Source organism: Gymnoscopelus braueri, assembly GCF_963280865.1.
Source record: "Gymnoscopelus braueri genome assembly, chromosome: 14".
NCBI classification, from domain to species: domain Eukaryota; kingdom Metazoa; phylum Chordata; class Actinopteri; order Myctophiformes; family Myctophidae; genus Gymnoscopelus; species Gymnoscopelus braueri.
The window spans coordinates 40884572-40910964 of record NC_137619.1 but is presented as its reverse complement, the minus strand read 5'-3'; the positions used below and the strand labels follow the sequence as shown (position 1 = coordinate 40910964).

Here is a 26393-nt window from a genome sequence, read left to right as displayed (position 1 = left end):
AGTACCAAAAATAAAAGTAAGCATTATACAGAATGTCCATGTATAAAAAATCATAAGCTTTCTTGGGTTTAAAATCCTCTTGGCTGACCTGACCTTGTATATTCTTTTTTTGCAAACTGCTGATAAAGTATTCAATCAATCAATCAAAAACATGTCTACCTTCCTTTCACTTCTGCATCCCAACATTCCTGATATTTCTCTATCACTTTCTAAATGAGCAAAAATAGCAGATTGAAAAAGTCTCAAAGTATGACATAATAGGGCTAGTTCACAGAGTGGAAACACGTGTCTGCAGTGGCTCAGGATGTGGAGCGGCCACCTTGGACTCCAAAGGTTCCAGGTTTGATTCCTGGCTCGTCCTGGCTGAGTGTCAAAGTGTCCTTGAGCAAGACCCTGAACCCCCAATGAGCAGGTTGGTGCCTTGCATGGTTTCCTCCGCCATCGGTGTGTGAATGGGTGAATGAGAAGTACATTATAAAGCGCTTTGGAGAAAGGCGCCATATAAATGCAGTCCATTTACCTGGATATGAATGCAGGTGTGCCATGAGATTCTAACTTTAACCCTGTTTGAAAACCACTGTGGTAGAGCCTTGGCACACCCACAGCTCCACATACATACATACTCAATGGATTTCTGAATGATATATTGTGCACTTAAGAACTTAATTACAATAAATCTTCCTGACACTTTGACTTGAAGGACATTATATTTTAAGGATTGGTATTTACAGGTAATCAGGTTTGGTCTCTCTTCCACCCATAGTAATGCCATCAATAATAAAGCGTACATTTCCACAATGTTTACTCCCACATATATCTGAATACGTTTACATACATCATTTTTCTTAGGTACTACAAAGACTCCAGTCTGGATCCACTGACATTATTTATGTTCAATAATGAATATTCACCAAACCAATTTCACCTCCTCCCCCCTCCGTTTAAGCTGTCAAAGATAGTAGATAATTGTTGATTGAAGATAATCAAAAGTCATCAACAAACTATAGGTCTACTTTAAAAACGGGTCAATCATTGGCCAAATTGACAAATAATATAAGAAATAGGCAAAACTTTTGAAAATAGCTGATCTACAAGCTTTGCGAGGGGTTGCGAGGTGTTGTAAGCTGGTAGATCAGCTATTTTCAGGATATTTTTCAGTGGAACAAAATGTAATGTCTCAACTCCTACAATTTCAAGTGCTTGTCAGGGTGGGGGGTCCGAAGTTCTAATATGATGATTTTGGCCTATTAAATCAACTGCTGTGAAGTAAAACCATAATAATCATGATCATAATGATGATAACCTGTAGGTACTTGCAATGGAAGCTGAAGGTATATAACGGTAGGTAGCATTGTATTATTTCAAGGTCTTCAGTAGCATTTCATTTCAAGGTGGATGTATGTTAAGTTATTCCCATGGATGAATCTTTTCTAATCCCAGTCTATGACTTCCACTAGATGGCACACTAAAGCCGCTTTTCCATCACAGCTTAAGCACGACACTGTCCAGTACAGTCCAGAACCGCACCGCACCGCTTCAAAATGTCTTGCGTTTCCATTGCACAAAAGTCCCCACTCGCAAAATCCCCACCCTCCCCTCCCCTCCCGAAGGAAATCAACGCCCTTTTCTTTAACACACCAACTTAGCCTCAGGCTACAGGGTTAGCCTAAATGCTAGTGTGCTTCCTCAGAGCTAGTTTGGCTCTTAAGTTATTATTTGGCCATGTTCACCCTGACTTCGCTATTGTTGGGAAGACCTGTGTGGTGTCTAAACACGTTGCCATCACTTATATAAAAAACATTATTAGCGTGTATCGTCGCACATTCATTGTTGCCAGGTTTAGCAGAAAAAAATAAGCAATCAGGTCTATGAAAACAATCCCAAAAGAAGCGACTATCTACGGCTATTTGAAAATAGCAGATCTACAAACTCACAACGCGTAGCGATGCGACGCATTGTGAGTGTGTGCATCTGACAAATACATATTAATTTGGGGGTCCTTGACATGAAAGTCTGGAATTACTTGAGTAAAAGTACAAAAACTTTTGGTATCAAAATGTACTTAAGGTACCAAAAGTAAGTACTAAAATGTTTGAAAATAGCAGATCTACAATGATGCGATGCGTTGTGAGCTTGTAGATCGGATATTTTCAAATAGCCTAGGTATAAAATAGGGCTTAAGTGGTTAATGTATGTTTTATAATGTAATCATTTATATCTGAAAAGTAACTAGTAACTAATACGTTTTCAGATAATTGTAGTGGAGTAAAAGTACTACCAATATTTACAAGCAACTTTACAGAAAAATAAGCCCAATGTCGCTTATAATAAGTGGACATGGCAACACTGCTACCGTAGTGTTTACATTTTACAGAGACCTGAGTGGACAGACACAGCTGTGAGCCGACCAATCAGTAGCAGTAGCAGCTTTAGCCCCGCTTAGCCCAGCTCAGACCTACCCAAGACTGGGTACTTTTTAGGCACCAGTTTAGTACCACTTACACACCACTCTACCCACTTCATTGTAGTGGAAACCGTCGCTGTGGTGGGCGGTGTGGGGTGGGGCTAGGTAAGTCCATGTATATGGAAAGCCGCCTTATCAGTCTGAAATTGGAACTGGACTGTCCCTCTTTATTTGACTTACCTTGTTGTTTTTACCATGGTTACCAAAAGAAGCATCTGTTAACTTTTTCCCCCACTGGTGCAGCTCTAAAATATTAGCACATGTCTGTTTTCATTAAAATAATGGCAGACTTATTCAACTAAACAGGTCTGTATATTATTTGTAGCTCAAATTCTTATATAAATGACAATACACAGAAAATGGAAAAGTTTGGTCAATAATTCAGATCTAGTTTTTGCAATATAAAGTCAAATAATAGCTATTATAAGCCTATTGTTTATATCATACACCATTTTATCTATAGTCTACATTTGCATTATTATTATTATAGATTTGGGGGGAGTTTTCTTTTTCCTTATTTTCTTCAAACTGTTATCTGTGGTACATGTTACAATTTGTGTTTTGAATGTGCTTGAAGGTGATCCTAATTCGTATTGCTACTGATCTGCTGTCTAGTGGACCATCATGGGACAGAGAGGGAATTAGCAGTTAATCCCTTCATGAAGACGCCTCACCGGTTCGCCCATATTGAAAGCTGAATGGACGCATACGTCTCACAACCAGCCACTTCTATGCGAATCAGACGTCAAGAAGAGATGCCTGCCCATAGAAAACAACAACCAAACAAGATCGTCAACATTTTGTGAGTAGACTAAAGGTTGATTATTGTGTCCTCATGGGGGAAATTAGGTCGCTGCTCCCTCCAATTCTTCACCTGGATCTGAACAACTTTGATTCAACAGAAGCCGAGGACAGTCGGTATGTTTTAACGAGCCCCCGATCCCTAGAATCATGTGCAAGACTCGGTGTCAAGCCTGTTGAACTTTTGATTAAATCGTTGAATGAGTTCATTACCGAACGTCATGACATGCCATTCGAGGCAGTGACGGTTATGCACGAATCCTATGAGAAGGAATGCAGAAGGCGTTTGAAACTGTGTCGAGAGGAGAGGGAACGGATCGTCAAGGAGGCCGGGGACAGAGGGCAGGGCAGCAAGAAACTTTCATCTCTAGAAACGGTCCTTGAGGTTTCAAGTCTGAGTGCCAATTATAAACCAAAGAAGGACTTATGTTCTGCAGATGAGAATCAGGGTTGCAACGGCAAATCCTCTAGCAGGTCCACTTTTTCTGATAACAGACAGGAAAATGGACTGAGACCAGACAAGAGCTCGACCTCCTCCAGCCTTAGCTTGGGAGATCTCAGATACTCTCCAGCCACTGAAATGCAGCTGGAGAGGCTCACAAGAGACATCCAGAAGAAGATGAACGTCACCATATCAGAGACTGATCGCAAGATTGCAGCTCTGATGCTGCTGAAGCACCAGGAGGAGCAAGCCCGTCTGAGGCAAAGTCTACAGGAGGAGCAGGAGCGACGGGAGGCCCTCAGACAGGAGGAGGTCCAACGCACCGAGACAGAGAAAAGGAGGAGAAAACAGTTAATGCAGAGCATTCGGCACTGGCACGACGAGCTGGAGGCCCGCAGAAGGCTGATGGAGTGTCAGGAGAAAGATTTAACAGGACTACGCGAGCAGGAGGTGCTACTGCAGGAGGACCGCTGGAGGAGGCTGACGGAGGAACTCGAGGTTCAGCGCCGGGACAGAGCAGAAGCCTCCAGGAGAGAGGCAGAGCTACGCAAGCGTTACCAGGAGAAGATGCTCAGAGACAGGGAGCAGGTGGAGGAAATGGAGAGGGACAAGGAGAGACTAGTTGCCCTGGGGAAGGAGGAGAGAGCCAGGAAGACCAAAATGACACAGGAGAGACGAGAGAGGAAGAGGCTGCAGCAGGAGAACCGCCGGGAGCTGCTACAACACCTCCTTCAGAAACAGAGGGCAGAGCAGCAGCTGCAGGAGGAGGAGGCTCTGATGAGAAACACCGTGGACGGGAGGCTGCACCGCTGCTGGGAGAAACACATCCAGGCAGCGAAGGCCCGGGCGACCGAGCTCCAGGAGCGCTCGGCCCGGTCGGGGGAGAAGATCCAGAGAGCGCAGCTTAAGGCCGAGCTGCAGAGTCAGCAGCAGCTGAGACACAGGCAGCTCCTGGTCCAGCTCAGCCAGCATCGCACGGAGAAGGCCTCCCTCACTGCCTCCGCCCAGCACCAGGACAGAGCTCAGAGAGCCTACCAGAGCAACCGGGACCGGCAACTGTGCCACCGGCGAGTCAGAGATCGGGTGCAAAGGGAGGAGGAGGCCCAGCGAGCGGCCACAGAGAGCTACCTCTCCATGAAGGAGTACAGGAGGGAGAGGTTACTGAGGCGGCGAGAGCAGACGCAGGAAGAGGCCCGCAGAGCAGCTCGCGCTTCCTTCCATGTGAGGGACAGAGTCAGGCATCACACGCAGTGTCGCACTTTTGACCAAATGGCTCTGGAAGCTCAGATCACTGCCTGCATGGGCCGTGTCAAACTGTGAGATAAACACCCGCCGTTTGGCTTCATATCTGCCATATGCACAAACATTGTTTGAAGGGTAAATGGTTTAGCTTGCCAGGGGTTAATAGAAAGTGTTTTCTGCAACACACTGCCAAGTACCCTTTGTAAACTTTACATTTCAATGGAGGGTAGAGATATGTGGACTAGAGGAATAATACTGAGTAAATGAAGAATGTAAAGTACCACTTCTGATTGCTTATTAATTAGTATCATTATTATTGTTATTGTTGTTTGTGCAGTATCCCAACAATAGCTACTATCATTTAGATACTTGATTTCAAGATTTCATAATGTGGCTTAAATACTAAAGGTAGGGTTTCATTTAGCAGTTAGTGGTGTGATTGCATAAGTGCCATCGATATGCCTCAGATCATCATGTAGAATGAATAATATGTAACTTTTTTATTAGTCAAAATATTTTTGATAAATGTTTTCTTAACCAGAGTTAATCTAGAGTAAAACGTTCACATTTATTAATATAAGTAATCTTTGCAAAGCCCTGAAGCCCATAGTTCTCCTGTTTCCTTAGCGTGAGGTAGCTTGATGTACAAGTACACCCCCTGGACATGATGCTAGTATGTCGCAGGGACTTACCCCAATCCAACCCTTGATGCTGAGTGCCAAGCAGGGAGGTACTGGTTCCCATTATTAGAGTCTTTGGTATGACCCGGCCGGGGATCGAACCCCAACCTACCAGTCTCAGGGCGGACACTCTAACCACAAGGCCACTGAGCTGGTGCTATTTCTCAATATAAATCTCTGTTAATTTCTGTGCTTTCATTTGTAAAATGTTGCATTCATATGCACAATATTCATGTAACGAGTAGGATTTGATTGCGCTTTGTAAACAGTAACATTAGATTCAAAGAGTTGTCCCCTCATCCCTGGCTGTATGACATTATAGTGCATACCTACTGCCCAAAAGCTGACACGCAGAAATATCCTCCTGAATAAAGTAAAATAAGAAAATACAGGCAGAGGGAAGAGTCTCTGCTGATACAAACACTGCTACACACTTCTAGTGGGTCATAAGTGATGACTGAGAGGGGTTCTTTTGGTGAATACATAAGAGGAAAATCCTACTCGTTATATCTTTAACTCTCTCATTGTTGTGTTCAGTTTGGGTTAAAAAGACATGTTTTAAACGTGTAGTAAAAGAGTATTATCAATCAATCAATCAATCAATCAAGCTTTATTTATATAGCACAATTTGGACAACAAGTGCAGTTCAATGTGCTTCACAGGAAAAAAAAGTTCAAGACTTAAAAAAATAAAGAAAAACAATTAAGCATGAGATGGCATTTTATTTATTAAATACTAAAAGGACATTAAACAAAATGTCAGACAATGAATGAACTAGGAAATACTTCTGACAGTACTACCCTCAATTGTGCTTTGTGTGCTGTATTCAAGGAGATACAATATAGGTTAAACGCATGTTTTCTGTTAGGTTAGATCTGTTCTGATCGTTTCAGTCACTCATGGCAAAAAAATAAGAAAATCAGATCACATGTGTTTGTTTGTTTTTCAATTGTAAATCTATCAACTGTTACAAAAATGGGATTTCCAAGCTGAGAATTCCATGCCCTGATTAACACACTTTTTGAAAAAAAAAATGGCATCAAAACTAAGCTTTTGTTGTGTGGTGGTAACTCAGTCTACTGAGGACAACAATGAGCTAGCTATCGGTTTACTATTACATCAGAATGTAATATTTCCAGAAGGCACTGAAAACAGACACGAGGAACTATCATGTAATCTTACAGCAGTCCCTTTTAACACTCTCTCTTTCACACACACATACGACATACATACACACTTTGATATTCAGCTACTGTTTCTGAGAACAGTACTATTTCTGAGAACCACTTCTTCTTCAAGAGTCAAAAGGTATTGTCAATGTTTGTCTTGCTCATTAACCACTTGAAACGGAGCGTCCCTATTCTGGGCATGTAAAATAGGCGAACATATGGTGAAAATAGCTCATCTACAAACTCACAACATGGGCTATTTTTGGTGAAGAGATTTGGTGTTGAGCGAAAAAAAAGTCTAGACCCCTGGTGAACCCTAGCCAACGAAGTGTATAGGGTTTAAGTGGTTAAATGTGGTGCTTGTCTCTGTTCAAACTACTGAACTGTATGGCCCTTTAGTCATCACTCAAGCCTAAGGCAAGTAACACAGGGAGCCCCATTCCCACGACAAGAGTGAGGCTCTCCATGAACCCTAGGTGGTTCCCTGGTTGGCCAGCCCCATGCCCAGTTTGCTGATGCAGGTGAGGGGAGTGCTGATGCCCCCTGCTGCTGACCTCTGGGAGGACATGCACTGTGGCCACATAAAGGAAGGTCCCTGCTGAGAAGAGCATCCCCACGCCTGTAGCAGTGACCTGGTTCTGTGGTGACCCACCAGACTGCACAGAGAGCACACAGAGAGCACAAAAACAGTCATAAAATAACACCACCCCCTCACCGCGAGTTTAATAATAATACAAAATAATAATAAAATAAAATGAAAAAGAATATACAGTACACACACACACAAGTAATTGATTTTAAAGTATTTCTCACCGCAATCAATATGAAGTAAGTGCAGATGGCAAAAATAGGTGCTGCAGCTGAGAAGGCCAGTAAATGTCCTTGTATATGGTTCTTCTGCAGGCCTGCATGCATCAAATATGACACCAGGCCAAAAGCTGCAGGAGCCTGGGGCAATTGGAAAGTTCGGATAGTATTTATGCACGCCATTACATCATGTTTGTACTACTTCCATGCGAAGCAGACGTCTGTGCATTCTCACCTTGTGAAGAATCACGGCAAAGAATACGATGACTTGTAATGACACCTGGTTAGTGGCCACTGCTGCCCCAAGAGCAAAACCATCAGCTATATACGGAAGACATGGTATGTCTGGTTAGTGGTTCAAGCAATGCTGGTACACGTATTTCTGTCTTATTGTCGCACAATGGATCACACAGTATCATATACTTGAGGCTAAGTCTTTTCAAACATGTGAAAGGATAATGAGTGGGGCGATCACAGGGTGAGTCACATGAGGGAATTCAGAACAAACCTAATACTGTGTTGGGAAGTTGCCATTATTTATTTAAATTGATGCTGTGGGCAAACAAAGTATAACGTGCCAGAACAATACCCACCTAAAGTCTACAAATTATGAAGACAAATAGTTATTGTATGTGTGAATCATAAGTGTAGGATGATGTCGAACAGTACCTGCGGCGTGAATCACTAGCCCCAGTGTGGCTGTTATACTGGTGCTAGTGGTCCGTGTGCCTGAAAGAGGTTACATGATAACATGAAATAACAGTCCTTCTGTTGGAGGAAACACATCTAGAGAGAGTTCTAGGGAAATTACTTGCCGCGCGTGGAAAGGTAAGTGCCGACCTGGTCCACCACAAACATGAAGGTGAAACCAACCACTAAGGACATCCCAATGAAGAAACGAGGTGGAAGGCCTCCCTCCGAGGAAGGCTCCTGAGTCTCGCTGTCATTTTGACTCGCATGCGCGTCAGAGCAGTTTGAATCTGCGAGGAATGGTAAAAGATATTTTCATTCACAGCTCACATCAGACAAAGCAATAAGGCACATGGGAGGACAAACAAGTTAGAGCTAACGTCAAATACCCATTTCACTTGTGAGACCTCTCAGGCCGCATACACACAGTTAAAACACTCGTTTCATGGCTGCCTTATGCCTTACGTGAGGCATAAGGCCATTTCAATTCGTTTCCTATGGAAGTCACGTGGTTTGCTGTTTTATGCGTGCCTCACGGCTCTCTGGCTTTACCCCCCCTCCCATAAGGCAAGTCAGCCTTATCAAACCACGTGACTTCCATAGGGAATGAATTGAAATGGCCTTATGCCTCACGTAAGGCATAAGGCAGCCATAAAACAAGCATTTTAAGTGTGTGTATGTGGCCTTAGACTTTGTTCAGACTGCAGGCAAATCTGATTTGTTTCTCAAATATGATCTTTAGGACTGACTATCCACACTGTTATTTGCAAGTAATCAGATTTCAGACATCGCCAAAAATGGCAGATCTACAAACTCACTATTTCTATTTTCGTGGCGAGCTGATTTATAAGCTCGCCACGTATGATAAAGCATAAATCAGGCTTCGATGTCTGAGTGTCGAGACTGAGACACATTTCAGATATTTCAACCTAGGAATGTGGTTCCAATCTGATTTGCAAAACTCTTTTTTTGATGTTCAGACTTGATAAAACCAATCTGATTCCTATCTGGATAGGCCAACAAAAATCTGATTTGGGCTGCCAGTCTGAACATGGCCTTTAGATATGTGGTCTCTGTCTGAGCAACATCATTAATTGTATCCATGTACAGTAGGTGAGAGTGCAGTACTGTAGGTGAGTGGTAAGGCTTAGTTCTTTTGTATGTTGGGCTCCTTTCAACAACATAGATATCAATTTACACAGAGGAACAGTAGGCAAGACAACCAAGCCCCAACTAACCAAAGGCAATTGTAACAAAGGACAATTGTACCATCTCAAATTGCACTGATCTGGGAAATTGCACTTTTTGTGCCAAAGAACAAACTGATGTATCATACTTGTCAATTGTTGTTTTTCTTTTGTTTTGTTTAGATTTTTTGGCAAGACAATTAGTTTTAGGTATGAAAGCACAGTATCTTCCTCATACTGTCTTGTGAAACAATCATGAAGAAAAATCCACAAACAGAAATCCTGCACACTACACTTCTCAGCAGCATCAAATTGTATTCAAGCATTAACATGATATTTTGGTCCCTCTGTCTGGACCTTCATCAAGAGACAGTGTCTCCTCATACTGTCTTAACCTTTAATGTAAATTAATTTATATCAGTCTAGTTTTGACCATTCCGTTTTCTAACTTTTGATATCTTTGTCAAATGTTAGCTTTGTTGTTTCTATCCAGCAGGGTAGCTTGTGTCATGATAGGTGGTACGGTTGGGGTCAACTGAAACGCTGTGTCACAAACAATTAACCCTGACACCATCAAAATGGTGTGTGACACCATCCTTCTGACACCATCAGAATGACACGGCTTAGCAATTACATCAAAAACAAAAATACCATTTGTGATACCGGTCATGATTTATGACTTCATCTGCTTGACCCAGCACACACATGTGCATCTACGTAAGCATATTGATATCCGTCATACGATGACCATCAAGTACTTTATCAGAGATACGGACGTCTGTGCACAATCATACAAGATGTATGTTCTGTTCCTTGTTCCATATCTTCTGTTCACGTCATGTGTCCACTGTACAATACTGTATATATTCTCTATGTGTGTATTAAACTACAGAGCTTGTCGTGTGATACTGCCTGGTGTCAACTTGTTCTCCACGCGTGCGTCTCAACAGAAACCCTTCACTCACCACCACCCTTATAGATGGAGACTATTAGGGACCATATGTGGTCAACCGAAATCACAACAATACCACTGTAAAAGCGACTGAGACATTCCCTGCCTGCCAACCTCTCTTCAGAAAATGAGAAGAGATTAAGAGTTTCTCCATTTGTTTTAAATGCCACTATATTGTTGCCATTTCGTCAGTTGTCAGCTATCCAGTCGTTTATACACATAAACAATATGCTGTGTATATACAGTATACAGTATACATACATTTAGCAGGTTGGGAATTGGACTCAAACTGGACTCTCTTATCAGTATGGAGGCCTTTAAAAACAGGATAAAGGACTATTTGACCACTGTCTGCACACGTCCTGTTACTGAACACCGCTAATCTGTATGGTTATATTTTTTAATGGATCTTATGTGATTTGGAATCTCAATGGGACTCCTGGTAAAATAAAGGGAACAAATGTGACATTGTCAATTCTTTGGATTTGGAGTTGATATGTCTTTCCTTTAATCAAATGGTTTGTGACTCACTGACATTTTAATACGGATATATTATATAAAACATGTGCATGGGGGGGTTAGTGTGGTGCCGGTAGGCTACTTATATGAAGGTGTGTTGTTACAATCTACCTGTCATGTGGGGGCAACATTGTAACATTAGACTTCTAGTGTTTCGATCAGTGCAAATTAACAAGCGTCATTACAAATTAAACATTCTTTCAAAAAACACAACATGGGGAAAGGCAAAGGATTGTAACACCGGCAGTATCGTGTTAAGGTGCCCACAAGTATCTGAATTCAGAACTTTCCATCTTATGAAGACTACCACTGTCTTTTTTGAGATGCATGACTTCACACAGCAGCGACTGGCATTTAAAAAAGACACAGGCAAGTCTCTTCCCTCTCACTGAACAAGTTCCTTTATAAACATTTTATCCAAATGGTTCAAGAGGTTTTTGGGGAAATGACATCAATGCCAACGTGTTCAAATTGCCCCCGGTCTGTTTGACCCCAGATGAAAGGAGTTGGGTGCAGTCAGTGGTGAAAAAAGTACTCACAATTTTAATTTTATTAAGTAAAAGTCTGGAATTAAAAATGTACTTGAGTAAAGGTACACAAGTATTGGTATCAAAATGTACTTAAAGTACCAAAAGTATAAAGCACTCATTATTCAGAATGTCCCATTTCTGAATTAAAAAGGTTTTCAAATATGAAATGGATAAAAGAATCTTTTGAAAATAGCCGATCTACAAGCTCACTTGCAGATCTGCTATTTTCAAATGGCCTAAATGTATACAGAGCTGAAGTGATTAATGTATGTTTTGTAATAATAATCAAAATCTATAAAATAGAATTTGTAAAATAATAGTGGAGTAAAAGTACAATATTTGTCTCTGAGATATAGTGGAGTAGAAGTAAAATCACTGAAAATTGCAAATACTCCAGTAAAGTAAAAGATACCTCAAAATTGCACTTAAGTACAGTACAGTACTTGAGTAAATGTACTTAGTTACTTTCCACCACTGGTTGGGTGCAGATCCTCACCTCTCTGAGACTCCTCCAGTAGATCTACTCCTTCAGGGATGATGATGGCCAAGGCTGTCCCACAGAGGAGTCCTGCCCCCAGGACGGTGACAAACTTCAGCTTTCTCTAAAAGTTATTTGATATGGTTACAGTGATTTATGCTACCAGTACAACTTGTTCAACGTGTTCACTTTCACATCACAAACCTAACTCCATAAGGCAGTGACCCATGTGTGGGTGGCAGACACATTTTTTTAGGTCACAAGTACATAAATATCCCTTAATTTTTTGGGGGTTTCCCATGCATTTTGTTTTTAATTATTATTTCAAAACATTTTCAATTTAAAAAAGCTAATTCATGTTTCCAATACATGAATTGGAAACAATCAAAAATAATTTCATACATATAAGAATCTAAATCAAAGAAATTCCATAAATTAGAAAACAAATGTTTAAAGAAGTAGTGAAAATAGCAGAACTACAAGTTAGACGCATTAGGAGCTTGTAGATCTGCTCTTAATGCGTAGCATTGTGACTCATTAGGAGTTTGTAGATCTGCTATTTTCACTAGTTCAGGTTCTGGGGGGGGGGGGGGGGGGGACATCAAATGTCTTTTTTTCGAGCTAAAATGTTTGGGAACCAGTGCCTTTTAAAGTATATATTTTAGTTACAACTTGCATTACAATACTCCATCCATGTCAAAAGCAAGTCATGAAAAAGTAACGTCATTTTTATTTTATTTGGGGTCAGACATTGCATAAGAAGAACGCTCAATTTCAAGAGAGTAATAAAGAGACATATTAAAGCAGCACAACAGTCGAATATTACGTCATGGTCATCATCATGGCCAGGACCCTATAGACAGGATATGGGGGGGAAATGATATAGTAACAATAACAGGTAACATAATAAATCGATAAGATGACATGTTTCTTACCTCTGAGAGTCTGAACAACAGTGGGATGAATCCTAACAGAAAACACCCTACAAACATCGCAGCTGACATGCATGTGATGGCTATACCCCCGTCCATGGCGACGATATATTCACTCTACTGCCACTTGTTTACAACACGGTGCATTTATAGCGTCGGTCCGGTCGCTCCCATTCATAAATAAGTTGTAATGTGTGTTTGGGTAGAGTACAGTACCAGTGTTGCCAGGTTTTGCGAGAGAAACAAGCAACCGGGGTCTATGAAAACAAAGCCCAAAAGAAGCACCACATGAGCAGCACTCTACATTGGCTATTGAAAACAATTTGACAGTCTTGTATGCGGGGGTTCCTGGCATACAATGTTTTCAGATGGGGGTCCGCAGACAAATACATATTAATTTGGGGGTTCTTGACTTGAAAATGTTTGAGAAACACTGGTTTAAACGACATTAGGAAACAAGCCCAAAATAAACAACTACAATTTTAAAAAAAAGCACAACAAAAAAAACGCAATCCACAATTATAACTACCAATATTTACAAGCAACTTTACAGGAAAAACAAGCCCAACGTCGCTTATAATAAGCGGACCTGGCAACACTGTACAGTACAGGAGGCGCTTGCCATCTGCCTTTCCACGTCGCAAGTCTGCATAATATCACACATCCCTCCCAAGCAGCACCTAGTGTTGAAGATGGAGAACTGCAGGAACAAATCACCCCGACCAGTCATTCAACATACTTGATTAAATAGATTTATTGTTCAAAGACCTGGGGGGGAAATGTACAGATAAATCCATTGTATTGACAGCCCTTGGGGAGGAACGAGAAAACAGACACCGTTAAATGATAATTTGGGGATCTGTCAATGTTACTCCTACCATCTAGCTAAGGCAGACGACAATAAAATGCGAAGCAAACAAAACAGACATTCAAAATGTGCCTCACCGAAGAGCAATTAAACTGCCCCTGATGAATAATTTGTACAATGTTCGAGAACTTGAGAGTACTAGGCTGCTTGCAAAGAACATCCATTTGATGCCAGTCCCACTTAAACACAATCCTGATGATGGCAATCTCCCTAACAGGAAAAAGGTGGGTATTCACAAGAAAGTAATAAAATAATGACAGATTTGTAACAATGAAATAATAAAAACTATTGGAAATAATTGCCACCATCGGACATCAAAGTATAGGATCTGTTACCCAAATGAAGTTCCACAGACCATCGAGAACTGTCAATGACTTGTGATTTACAGTATGCAGTCTACAGTATATGTTGCACCTGTTCTTAAATCATTGTAATCAAACAATCACAAGATTCTTTACACTGGGGAAATAACATTCAGGGCTTTAGGTAGCAACAAAGTCTGCAATTGTTAGCAATCATGAATCTTATGTTAGTATCTCCCTCAAGAGTGTAGGACCGTATTTGTTATTTTGGACAAGAAACATTTAGAAATGTCTCAACATCTCAGAGGTATAAAAATGAAGAGGTATTAAAAGAAAAATCACCTTGTCATGACTGGAAGAGCGCCAGAATTCATGGTGTCAAACAATTGTTTAGATTCCATAGTACCATAACAGTCTTAAAAAGGGGGAAATTTACCCACGGACAAATTATGGCTACAGTTCAGGATCACCATGTCTGAACCCACAGGGATATGGCCTCCTCTGTCAATCATATAAGTGAAAATAATATTAGTAGTGCATGATTCCCCACAATGGTTCACTGAGCAGCTAAATAATCCATCTTTCACATTATGGTCTCATAACAACTGGCCCACCAGTGCCTTGCTTTACCAAAGATTTCATACAGTAGGTTTATTGGGGCGTACTCATACCGGTGTAGTTAACATTGGAAAAAAAAATCTCCACACACACTCACTATATCATATCTATATACACTGTGTGTGTATATATATATATGACATAAGAAATAGCTAAAAGAGAACACTGATAAATCCTGAGTCAGTTCATAAATGTTGAGACACTACATTGCATTTGTTACTTGGTATTAGCATTAGTGTGTTTGTCTGGGCTGTTGCATGGTCCTTACTGGGACTACAAGAAAGTGTACTTGGTATGGCTGTGGAATTACCAAAATTGACACATTTCTCAAGGACATTTAATGTACATTTTACAATGTGTCGGGTTTAAACGCACACAACCCATCTTCCTGTGTTCTCACACAGGCTGGTGGATTGAGGGTTTCCATGGATTATGGCTGTGTACTGTTATTATAGTCATCATTATTTCTGTGTCTCCCTCTAAACCCAACTGGGTCAAGGCAGATGGCTGCCAGGTTCAGCTCGGTTTCTTCCTTTTAAAGGCAAGTTCTTCCTGGCTGCCGTTGCCAAGTGCTTGCTCATGGGGGGGGGATTGTTTGGTCTCTACACAGTGTTATGAGACAACCTGTTGTGATTCAAATAGACTTGACTGCTAAGTGACAAATAAGAATGCTCTGGCAGAGGCATCACAAATCTGGCCATTATGTCTGCAAATGGAATGTAGATTTGTCAAAATAAAAACACTTGATTAGTCCATAGTAAATGAAGGAAACATCACCCATTTTGCTTTCATTGGGCAAGAGATCATTTTCATTGTATAAAGCTACTGTTCTACAATTATTAAGATGGTACAATTCCAAGACTACATTTTGTGTGACCTGCACTACTGTTTGATATGTTTTCAAAAACAAAACTACGCAATTTGACTTAAACAATCAATAAATCAGCATTGTCTGTGTAAAGGCAAGTGAGTAACTGTAACAATGCTCAATTATCATTTTGAATTTGCTGCCTGCATGACAAAGTCTTGTTAATATTGGATAGAACTAAACAGCTGTGTCATAGTGACAGGCTGTTGAGTAGCTCATTCCTAATCCTATCGGTATCCACCTAACACTAATTTTAGAAGCTGACAGAGAGCCCCAGTCTGTTCCCTAGCAACTTTATTCTGCTTACACACTGGTGACACTTCATCCAACAAGCCATGAAAACCATAGGTTAAGATGTAAACACCTGGATAAAGCCTACAGTATATGAGAACCTCCATGAGAACAAAGGTGACACATTTGCAGAAAAACTGTCTCAGCAGAAAGCAGGTCCAAAACACATACTGTCTGTCTCTCACCATCTCGAACAGACCGAGGGCTGGAAGGCTCTCAGTTCTCTGGCCATGACCTGTTTAGAGCCCAACCGATGCCAGATGTTAGGTCTGATGCCTATCCCGGTTTTGGAGTGCCCTGGACTAGTGGTCTAATGTACAAGCTCACAATGTATACATGATGCATTGTGAGCTTGTAGATCGGCTAATTTTTAAAATGTTCACCTATAATGACATGCTCAAAATAGGGACGCGAGATTGAAAGGGGGTTAAAAATCGGGACACATTGCCCGCATAATTGCAGATACCGATGTTAAATAATGACTGATAGATCGACCAGACGGATATATCGGTCAGGCTCTAGTCTTGTTTTGGGAGCATTGCTGGGGTTTCAGCCCTTGGGGGGGCCCCCTGTCAGGAGCAGCGGTCCAACAGCAGGTCCAGCAGCGGCCCAGACTGAAACGATCCTTATCAAGGGTGTACAGAACGCCAAGCCGCAAACCATCATCATTCCACAGTTATGGGGCGAAATTGGCGCTTTCTCGATAGCATTTAAAATACTTGTGCCTAAAAATAAATACAGTTTCAAAAAAAGGCAACTTTACAAATCCAGAGTTTTTGTAGCTGTACAGTGTCAAAGTGTCCAAAGCGGGTGGAGTGTTAGTAGCAGTGTTTTTTTGTTATTTTGGAAGCCTTACACAGGGTTATAAGAACCACTCAGACATCATCAGCGCTTCAGAGTTCCCGCGGGGCACAGGGGTAACCCTCCTCTCTGCTGCTCTTCTTCTTCTTCTTCTTCTCTCCGCCGTAAGCTGCTTATTCAGCTATAGCATCTAGTGCAGACAACTGGGGATCCCGGTAAAAACGATTATAAGGGAATCCCTCCACTCTTCTGAACTTGATGGCATGCCACATATTTACCATATTAAACCTCAAGCGTATGGGAGAGCAGAAACAATTGCCACGGCGCCTTTGCCCCAGCGCAGGGCACAGGGGCAGGTCTTCTGGTTCAAGTGCAATAATATCAAGGGAATACTAGACAAACCCCTTTCACAGGGCAAAAAAAGAGAAAAGGGAAAGAAAAACAACGTCTTCGTTTGTGCATGATGAGGGTCTTTCTGCGTGGATCCCCTGTGCCGCAAGTGGGGTCTTTTTTCTTTTCTTTTTTGAGATGGAGGGGGGGGGGTTCCTATGCTGGGTCAGGCGTCATCAAAGTAGATTCTTTCTGCGGTTTGTACGTATATGGATGCCATTGATGTAGTGAGTTCCAGTGAAGCAATAGAGCAATACAGTTCTTTAGAAACTGTCCTTGTAGATAGCGTGCCTACGTTAGTGTCGAGTCCCTCTATGGAGGTTGAGATGCTTTAAGCCTGATTTATAATTAGTTGCATGCCGGTGTCGCACACTGAAAATAGCAGATATACAAGCTCACAACGCATTGCACTGCGACGCGTCGCAAGCTTGTAGATCGGCTATTTTCGGTGCGTGACACAATGTGCAACCAAGCATAAATCCCGCATTAGAGAACTGTGGGTTCGGTTCCTAGCTTAATACACATAAATTCAGTGCGCTCCACATGTCTTTTTTTCCCCTGTCCGTTCCAGGCAGTGTCAGTGGCGCACTTCATTCGCAATGAGGCTGTCCTCGCCAGACTGAAACTCCTCGTTCAGGCCATTTGCAACGTTAATTATTTCCTCGTCCTGCGAGGACCCCTGCGAGGACCCCTGGCCGTCGTCCTCGCTGCTGCCTGATCCAAGCTCGTCTGAATGTGGGTCCTGTAGTACCTGAGCAATGTACATCTGCTGCAAGAGAGGAGGGAGAGAGGAAAAAGTAAGTCAACTTTATCTACAAAGCAGCTCTCAATACATAGTTACAAGGTGCAGCACAATGTGCAAAAAAATAAGTCGCATCGCACACGCAAAAAAAGATAAGTATAAAAACATTAACACCGACACAGAAGTCAATACATCATCATAAGACAAAGTGCTTATTGAAAAATACCGAATGTGTTTTTAACTCATTTATTAAACAGTCTTTTTCCTAAGGAGGAACGTTCCAGAGAGTGGGAGCAACCACTCCAAAGGTTTGTTCACCCTTAGTTTCGAGTCTAATCTTTGGGACAGCCACATTTTGAAGTGACTGCAGTAATTCAGATATGTAAAGTGGGTAAAGGAGGCGAAACACCTCATCTGCACCATCTGTAAACCTCATTCTAAATGGCCAACAACTTCACCGATCCAAAAAAAAATGAAGGTGGGAATGACACGAACGAGAGCGATCTATGCTTACTGCTTGCTTGCTGGTGGGGGAGGTACGTGTTGGTGGCACCCCATTCTCCAGCGTGCCATCCGTCTCCTGACTGTCAATCTGGGACAGACAAGAAATAGTTGACATGAGCAGGTGAACGTCAGAGCATTGTGGGGTCAGGAATATTAAGATGGTACGTTTAGAAAATGACAGTGTTACCTTGTAGTTGTGAGCACTGAGATATTTAAAATGCCCAAAGCAGACGTGGGAGAGGCAGATGATGATTGTGATGATCAGAACTACGAAGGTGAACATGGACGTCGCAGCCGAAAACCCTTTGGGAGAAGGTAGAGGGAAACTTATTGGACGACTGCACTTTAAAACATTTAAAGGATATGTCTGGTTTTCAATCTGGGCCCTATTTTCCGAGCCATCATCTTTATCGGTTAACATTTTGTCACTTTTTTAACGTAACTCTTTTCTCAAAGGCATTCGCAGCCACTTAACACGGCAGGCCTTTCGGCTGGCGTTTTAAATGGTCAGACTGGTAGGCCGTGTGCATTTTCAGAGCATGTGTATTTTAATGATGAATCAAATGATTTTGTTCCGGCTTAAATCAATGGAACCAACATAGTAAGGAGAGTAAGTTCCTATTTATCGGTATCACAATGAAAACTCATTCTTCAAGGTTTTATAGAAAAAATATTAATATTATATTATCATTACACTGTCTAGTGTTTTATCAATTATTTGGGGGCCCATTTGTAACACCCTTGCCACCCACAAGTTGGGAATTGCTGCTCTACAGTGAAAAAAAAAACGTCTTTTTGTGTCATAATGATGGCAGCAATTAGGAAGACATGGCTCTGCAAACTTAAACACAATTAAACTTTGGTAGGGGTTTGGGTAGGTTTGTGTAGTTACCTTGCCATGGTGTATCAACAACAAACTACTTTGGATTATTACCAATATTTGGAGTGACATCATGACAAGGTAACTAAACAACCCAAACCTCTAACAAAGTGTAATTGTAACCTCATTGGAGACAGACAAAGTGTTATGGATATGTTAAGACATTGAGTGGCCAGTAGGTGGAGTTCTTTTCTTACCCGTGCGCACGGTGGAGAAGAAAAGCAGCCAGAAGAGACAGAGAATGGGAGCTGCCACCACTTGGTTGACGGCGCCAGAATGGATCTTTTTGTCCAGTTTGGAAGGCAGGTAGGCATAGTACATGTTGTACCTGTCGGCGAGGTGCTTCAGCAGCATGTACATCAGTCCTGAGCAGGGGAAAGGGTGCAGCATTGTCACTCCGAGGACCTAATCCTATTACGCCTGTTGATAAGCTTCAGCATAGAGGGAACAGAGGGTCCCCGTCTTCTCACATTAAGCCCTTTTAACCACTTTCAACCTGGTGTCTCTATTTCAGCCACGTGATGATTATAAGATGAAAATGTTCAAACATTGTCTTTTTCTTTTCTTTTTTGTCACAAAAAATTTATAAATAGGGGAAATAGCTCACAGCGCGTCACATCGCATAGTGACACGTTGTGAGCTTGTAGATAAGTTATTTTATAAATGTCTGTATGACAAAGTATAAAATAGGGCATAAGTGGTTCAAAGCGACACATTGTCGCAGATGTTCACTCACCAAAAGGAACGATGATTGGGCAGGTGATGCTGTAGGTCATAACTACAGTAAAGACACACATCATCCAGGCATAGGCTGCCCCAAACTGGAATTCGTAGGCTTGGTGCTGCAGGGACAGATTGATGGGTTATGAGGTTATATTGGACGGGAAGCAGCCTGGTTACTGTACGTGTAAATCTTATAAGTGGTGATTTACGATCACCGGTGAGGTTTGTGCAAATAAATAAGCATGTGAACTTAATGACCACTGAAATGAAAATCCAACCTGAAAGGGTGTTACAGCTCAACCTTAACTAAATTAATTAAACCACACCAAACCCATGGCTTAACTTGGCTTAACAGTGATTAACCTTAAATGAAATTAAAAACCACAACAAACAATACCTAAATATATGATAACTATATAATATTATAGGTCATGGCATGGTGTCATTAAACATTTATTTGACAGATATATAGAAAGACAGAGAGAGAGACAGACAGTAGTTTATACAGATATATATAGTTTTAATATACAGTACTGTATATGTATAATATATCTGCCCTTGATCATCATCAGTGTAGCACCTTCAAAACATGTCCTCTGAATAATTCACATTTTACAACCCAGGCTTGTCTTGTTATCAGATTTGATCATGTACACGACTACGGTAACATTAGAACGGAATCGGTTTTGGGAGGGATGTTCTTCCATCCCTCCCAAAGATATTCCCAGTGCAGGAATCCTATTCCAAGACACTTTATGCACTCATTTCAACTTGGCAAGAAGAGGAACAATCCACTAACCCTCTTGACATTCCTGCGCTCAGCGGCGGAGCGGGCCAAAGTAAGGCGGATCATATACATGAGCAGACCAGGGATCCTCAGCAGGTCCATGGCGTTACCGATGAAGGCTGAAGCAATGACATAATTCACAAAGAACGCTCCGTTGTCGGGAAGGAACACACACCTGCAGCAAAGAGAGGAGAATGACAATGTAACTGAAAACCGAATTCTGGCCCCCGATCATCAAGCTAGATATTACCATTGTTGCCCTCTGACCACCTCAATCCGGCCCTTGAAGTCCTCAAAGAAAAACAAAATTACCCCCCAAAAATCTACATACAGTATTAACCCATTAACCGCCAGAGGTATTTTCATATTTTTTTAGCCAGAGTTTTTCATTGAAAAAAAAAAAGTACTCAGGAGCCGAGATACAGAATTTTTAAGTTAACGGAAGTTAAGGAAGTGGATAGGAGTCTAGATCTTAAAAAAATCATATCTCCTTGGTCTTTGGGTCAAATTGGAAAAAAAGAATATATATAAAAAATAAAAATAAAAAATCACGTAGATCACGTAGATTGGCACGTGGCGGCTTTAAATAGGTTCGCGTAGATCTACGTGATTGGCAGTGAATCAGTTAAGACCGGGAAAGCCTATACATTGTTATACCTTTAAAACCGGGAAAGCATCTGTGTCATTTTAGATGTTGCTATGTTATAGCTATGTATATAGCAACAGACATTTTGTTTAATTTGTCTACTTCAGATTAGAAGGCGTTTTTAAAATCGGTCTCAGGTCTAAATGGGTTAAAAGGCAGCATTTTATGTTAATGGTTTTGAGGAAAATGTATTTAACTTGACTCCAAGCAATTATGTACCATTTGAGTACATACCTGCATTCCATCCGTATGTACTCGAATGTTAAATGTTTAATGTGACAGTGAAACTGTCTGCCTTGAGTCCATATTTATAACGCATAATAATGCAATATGTTTGATAATGTGAGTGAAAGTACAGCTGTAAAAAAGTTTCAATACAATAGTCCAATGTGTGGCCCTTCACAGTATGGCCCCCTGGGAAAAAAATGCTGCCCACCCCTTGATTTAGGGTCTAAATCATAGTCATGTGATAATACTGTATGTTAGGACGTTTGATTAAAGCTCATGGAGCCTAGCCTGGCATGGCCAGACTAATGTCACTGCGTAGATATTAACCTGGAATATCTGTGTGGAACCTGCATTTCCAAGGACCAAAATGCCTCTGGTGATAAACCTGCCCAATATTTGCATACTGGGCCCTGACTGGTCACTCACTACTTCGCAGGGAGTGAAATCCAATGACAATTGAGCGGTGCCAGACCAAATCTGCCGAGGGCCTGGTTTCCAGGCTACATGGAGCCAACACAGCAAAAGTCAGTCAGTACCTAAATTCTGATGCAGTAATGTGGCACTCAAAGAGAATAAAACATCAAATTACTGAATTTGACACAGGCCTGATATTGTTATGACAACATGACCTAACAATTAATCACATGATTCCTGGACAGTCAGTCACAGAGACCAGATGGCACCTTGAGGACAATAGATCATTATCACACGTTATCGCATGACTAATGTATAAAAATAATTTCTGAAGCAAGCCGATATGCAGCGGTGTCATTTATCCAGGTGTATAGTGTTCTGTACAGTGGTGGTGTGTGGTGGTCATATGGTTTGCTGCTACTTACTCAAATCTCACTGCAGCGTCTGCCAGGAAACTTTTGTCAAAAAGCCAACGGAAGAACACATCCAGACTGTAAAGAGACAAGAAAAAGGTTTGAATTGAAATTAAACAAATTGCAGAAAAGTATGGATCAACTTGCATTTAATTGCTCAAGGCTTTTGCCAAACACTTAACAAAAGTGGCCGGGCAACAAACTATAATTTAGCTTTAAGCCAACACAAAACCAAGCCGACAGATGCTCTTATTACTGTATGTAGACTGTTGTGTTATTAACACAGCTGTAAGCAGAGATATGCAGTACCTGCTGAGTCCCAGGGAAGGCAGCAAAAGGACCATGAAGATTAAGAAAGTGTAGCATTTGTGCATGGTTGTCCTGTTCTCCCCTGACCTGGAAAACAGAAGGAAACAAATATATTTATTTATATTCCTACAAAATGGAAAGAAAGAAGACAAACACTTGGGGCACATGCACATACAAATCTTAACCACATATTCTGGGGTTTACATTCAGCAAAAAGAATAGCATATTTTCAGCAAAGCTATGTAGTGTAGAGGGAGAAAAGGAGCGGAACAAATGTAGAAAGCCCTGTGGGATCCCAGTCAACTAAATATATAGGTTTTAACCCATTAAGACCTGAGGCCGATTCTACAAAATGTCTTCTGAATCCTAGCAATTTTTTGAAAATAACTATTTTGCTATATCAGTGGTTCTCAAACCTTTTCATGTCAAAGACCCCCAAAATTATATGTATTTGGCCGCGAACCCCCATCTCAAAATATTTAGTTCCAGGGACCACCAGAAGCAAAGATTTGAGTTACAAATGTTCGCTTTAAAAATATATATATATTCAAAGATTTGCACAAATTTTCAAAAATAGCAGATCTACAAGCTAGTAGCGCGTTGCCGCGCTACAAGCTTGTAGATCTGCTATTTTTGAAGAGCCAAAGAAATCAAAAATTACACAGATGCGTTCCCGGTCTTAATGGGTTTTAAGTGGTTGGGTGAAAACACACAGAGCAAAACTGAGAATATATTGTATTGTGTGAACGAAGGAGCGCAAACGCCAGTGAGATGTTGTTGGTGAGGGACCTACCGTGTCCAGTGGGCTTCGAAGAACGAAGAGTAGTATACGATGGTGGGGAGCAGGGCAGAGAAGGCCCACAGGAGGAGGGTGGGGAAGAACTGGGTGATAATTGGATTCTGGAGGACAGATAACAGAGACATATAATTTAGAAGTGACCGGATACATTTTACGAAGGACTGCTAATCATTCTGTGGTATTATAGAGACCATTATGTCTAGCGGCTCTCCATTGTAACTCCTGCCGTGGCATGTGTGGCAGGTTCCAGCTTAAGCGATAACCCGATTCTCATTCAAAAAGAGCCCACACACTCCTTTAATGACTTCACAACACCCTACCATTTCCCTGCATATGATACATGTACATGGAATTGTGTTTATGTTTTTTGTCAGCCCCATTTTGCAATTAACACTCCTTTTTGCAATGTATTCTTAAGTGGGCTGTATACCTGCTAAGATGTTAGACGTTTATGGTTGCCAGGCACCTGTGAATATCATTCCCAACACTTTTTTTTTACGTCACTCACCTGCTAAGTGAGCTACTCCAAAACAGGGAGAGAGCTTAAGTACCTCCTCCGAACAAACAATAGAGCAACATTACTTGTGCTGGCATCATTCTACTGTGGAAATGCTATAAAAAAAAACAACGCCACCATATACACCTACAATTACACTTAGTATAAAAGTGGAAACAGACTTAACTGCATATTTTTAAAATAAATGATATGTTTATAGGCAAGACAATTACCAAGATCTACACAATGAAAGGAAAGTTCCGGCCAAGAATTTGAGCACATTGTTAAAATCTCCGCATTTTTAAAAATCTATGCATGATTTGAGGATATCCTTGCAGTCTTGCACAAGTTCAGCAACTCTTCACTCACAAGTATTTTTCCCAAGTCATAGACTGGTCTTAACAACTCAAATGTATTTGCAGTACAGACAAAGCACTGTATGAACCGAATGAATGACCCCCCCCCCTCAGGCCACAGCCGTGGGAGATGGGGAGGTAGGAGAACAAGCCAAGACAAAGTTCAACCTGGGGACCTGCAGACAGCGAACTGCTAGAACATGCAACACCACATCTTTTGGTTCCACCGTTGTTCTAATTGAGTGTTTTTTTACTCAAAACAAAAATTCTAATTGTTACTGCTAAGGAGATTACCGTTGGTATTGTCGTTAGTCATATGGTCTGTGTAAAACCACAGACTATACAAGTCCAGCATATGAGACTTCCCATAACGTCAACGGTGAAGGTAAAAAGGGAAAGGAAGCGCTCACGTTTAAGTACTCCACGGGTTTGGTGACATTGAACTTGTCCATGGTGGAGATGATGATGGCCGGAGTGGTGAGGAAGAACAGCAGGAGGAAGAGGACAACGTTGATGATGAAGCAGCGCAGCCACCAGGTGACCCCTCCAACTGACAGATGCTCCCTGTGGGAGGAAGGGTCACATAGAATGTGGGGTTAGACCGACACTTGAGCAATGGATGACCCGTGGTTATGGACACAGCTGTCCAGAATATAGACACTAGTGGTTTACAAAGGGGGTTCCTCTTGGAGGGAGCGCATTGCTCTTCAAAAGTGGGCTGAAATCTAATCATTCTGCAGTATGATACTCAGGCAGATGGGAGACATCAAGAAAAAGCAAGCCATCAACCCGTGTTTGAAGGCTTTTGTGAGGATATTCACAATATATTATTAACCTGCCTCAGTGTTGATTTCGACGACTAAAACTATGACGGAAGATGTTCGTCGACTACCTTTTTTCGCTTACGAAACCTAAATAAAAACTAAGCTATAATGACTAAAACTAAGACTAAATATACTGACAATTTCGTCAACAAATAAAAACTCGACTAAAATGTTTGGGAGGGACTAGTGGACCCTAGAGATGCAGTAGAACTAAGACAAGTCATCATGGGTGCGCGTGGGTGTCACAGACCAAAAATAGTTGATCTACAAGCTAACAACTGAGCTTGTAGTCTGGGAGGCTTCGGCTCAAAGCCTGGACAGCAGGGGCGCGGCCACTGATTTCTGATTCAAATCAACAGCCAATAAAGAAAAGGGGGCGGGATCCACATGCAGTGGGTCTTACATGTAAATAGGAGCGACGGGAAGCAATTTCCCCTTGAGAAATTGCGGCCGCCATTGTTGTGTACTGCTGTTTGCCTCTCGTCTGACTTTTTAGACGAGTAGACCGGTAAGAGGCGTGTCCGCTCAGATTCTGAGCGTAAGTTACATCCCGTCCACAAATACCAGGGCTTTGGCCCAGAAGTTCCTCGCAGCTCCCGTTTGTATGCGAGGCGAAAAACTTCTGGGAACTCAGATTACTGAGCTTGTAGATCGGCTATTTTCGGCATGCAGCTAAGTGAAAATCATTTCGATGCCATCACGGCCCACCAAAAATACATTTTAGTCGACTAAATCAACTGTAGATTTAGTCGACTAAAATCTCATGATATTTAGTCAACTAAAACTATACTAAAACCAAAACATTTCAGGTGACTAAAATATGACTAAAACTAAACAGAATTTTATTAAAAAGACTGACTAAAACGAAATAAAAATTTGCTGTCAAAATAAACACTGACCTGCCCTCATTCTCTCATTGCATTGGTATGACAGAGTACATTTATTTTTGCTGGATTGTACAATTTAGCCGTTTGTGTCACACATATTCGTCACATTCTAACGTAACGAATATTTGCGTTCTTACCAGTAGACATTCTGTGGATCGGGGGCGTAGCTGACGGTCCAGCTCTGTGCGAAGAGGCTGCCACTGAACGGAGAGGACTTTGGCTCCCGACGACAGTAACAGCCCTGACATTTGCAAGCATTGAAGTCCTTCAGGATACTTGAGAGGGGACATCCGGGCAAAGACACATAGAACAACAATTAGAACGGGTCAAAAGCCAAGCAAACAGTTAGTTTGA

General features: G+C 41.5%; 3 protein-coding genes across 5 annotated transcripts in view; 1 reads left to right on the top strand and 2 right to left on the bottom strand.

The window, feature by feature from the left end:
* Positions 1-3299: 3299 nt before the first annotated feature.
* Positions 3300-5027, top strand: LOC308100644 (coiled-coil domain-containing protein 177; the record flags this gene model as incomplete). Its single annotated transcript, XM_080449709.1, has 1 exon — positions 3300-5027. One exon carries the CDS (start codon positions 3300-3302, stop codon positions 5025-5027), a length of 1728 nt encoding a protein of 575 aa, XP_080305835.1.
* A 1211-nt stretch (positions 5028-6238) lies between these two features.
* LOC308100136 (zinc transporter ZIP9) lies at positions 6239-13025 on the bottom strand. The gene is made up of 7 exons (XM_080449046.1): positions 12897-13025; positions 11980-12085; positions 8421-8585; positions 8275-8334; positions 7841-7926; positions 7612-7746; positions 6239-7454 (listed from the first exon to the last, which is right to left on the bottom strand). Exons 1-7 carry the CDS (start codon positions 12990-12992, stop codon positions 7194-7196), a joined length of 909 nt encoding a protein of 302 aa, XP_080305172.1. The 5' UTR covers positions 12993-13025; the 3' UTR covers positions 6239-7193.
* LOC308100131 (CSC1-like protein 2) overlaps positions 12897-26393 on the bottom strand; it is a 35477-nt gene continuing 21980 nt past the window's right edge. For all 3 annotated transcript variants that reach the window (XM_080449038.1, XM_080449039.1, XM_080449040.1), the window contains 11 exons: positions 26177-26314; positions 24739-24892; positions 23471-23577; positions 22678-22764; positions 22381-22446; positions 20680-20842; positions 19894-19999; positions 19355-19522; positions 18465-18580; positions 18288-18365; positions 12897-17800 (listed from right to left, as the gene is read on the bottom strand). In XM_080449038.1, the coding sequence (XP_080305164.1) occupies positions 17609-17800; positions 18288-18365; positions 18465-18580; positions 19355-19522; positions 19894-19999; positions 20680-20842; positions 22381-22446; positions 22678-22764; positions 23471-23577; positions 24739-24892; positions 26177-26314 (1375 nt within the window). In that variant the 3' untranslated portion in view covers positions 12897-17608. The remainder of the gene's footprint in view (positions 17801-18287; positions 18366-18464; positions 18581-19354; positions 19523-19893; positions 20000-20679; positions 20843-22380; positions 22447-22677; positions 22765-23470; positions 23578-24738; positions 24893-26176; positions 26315-26393) is intronic.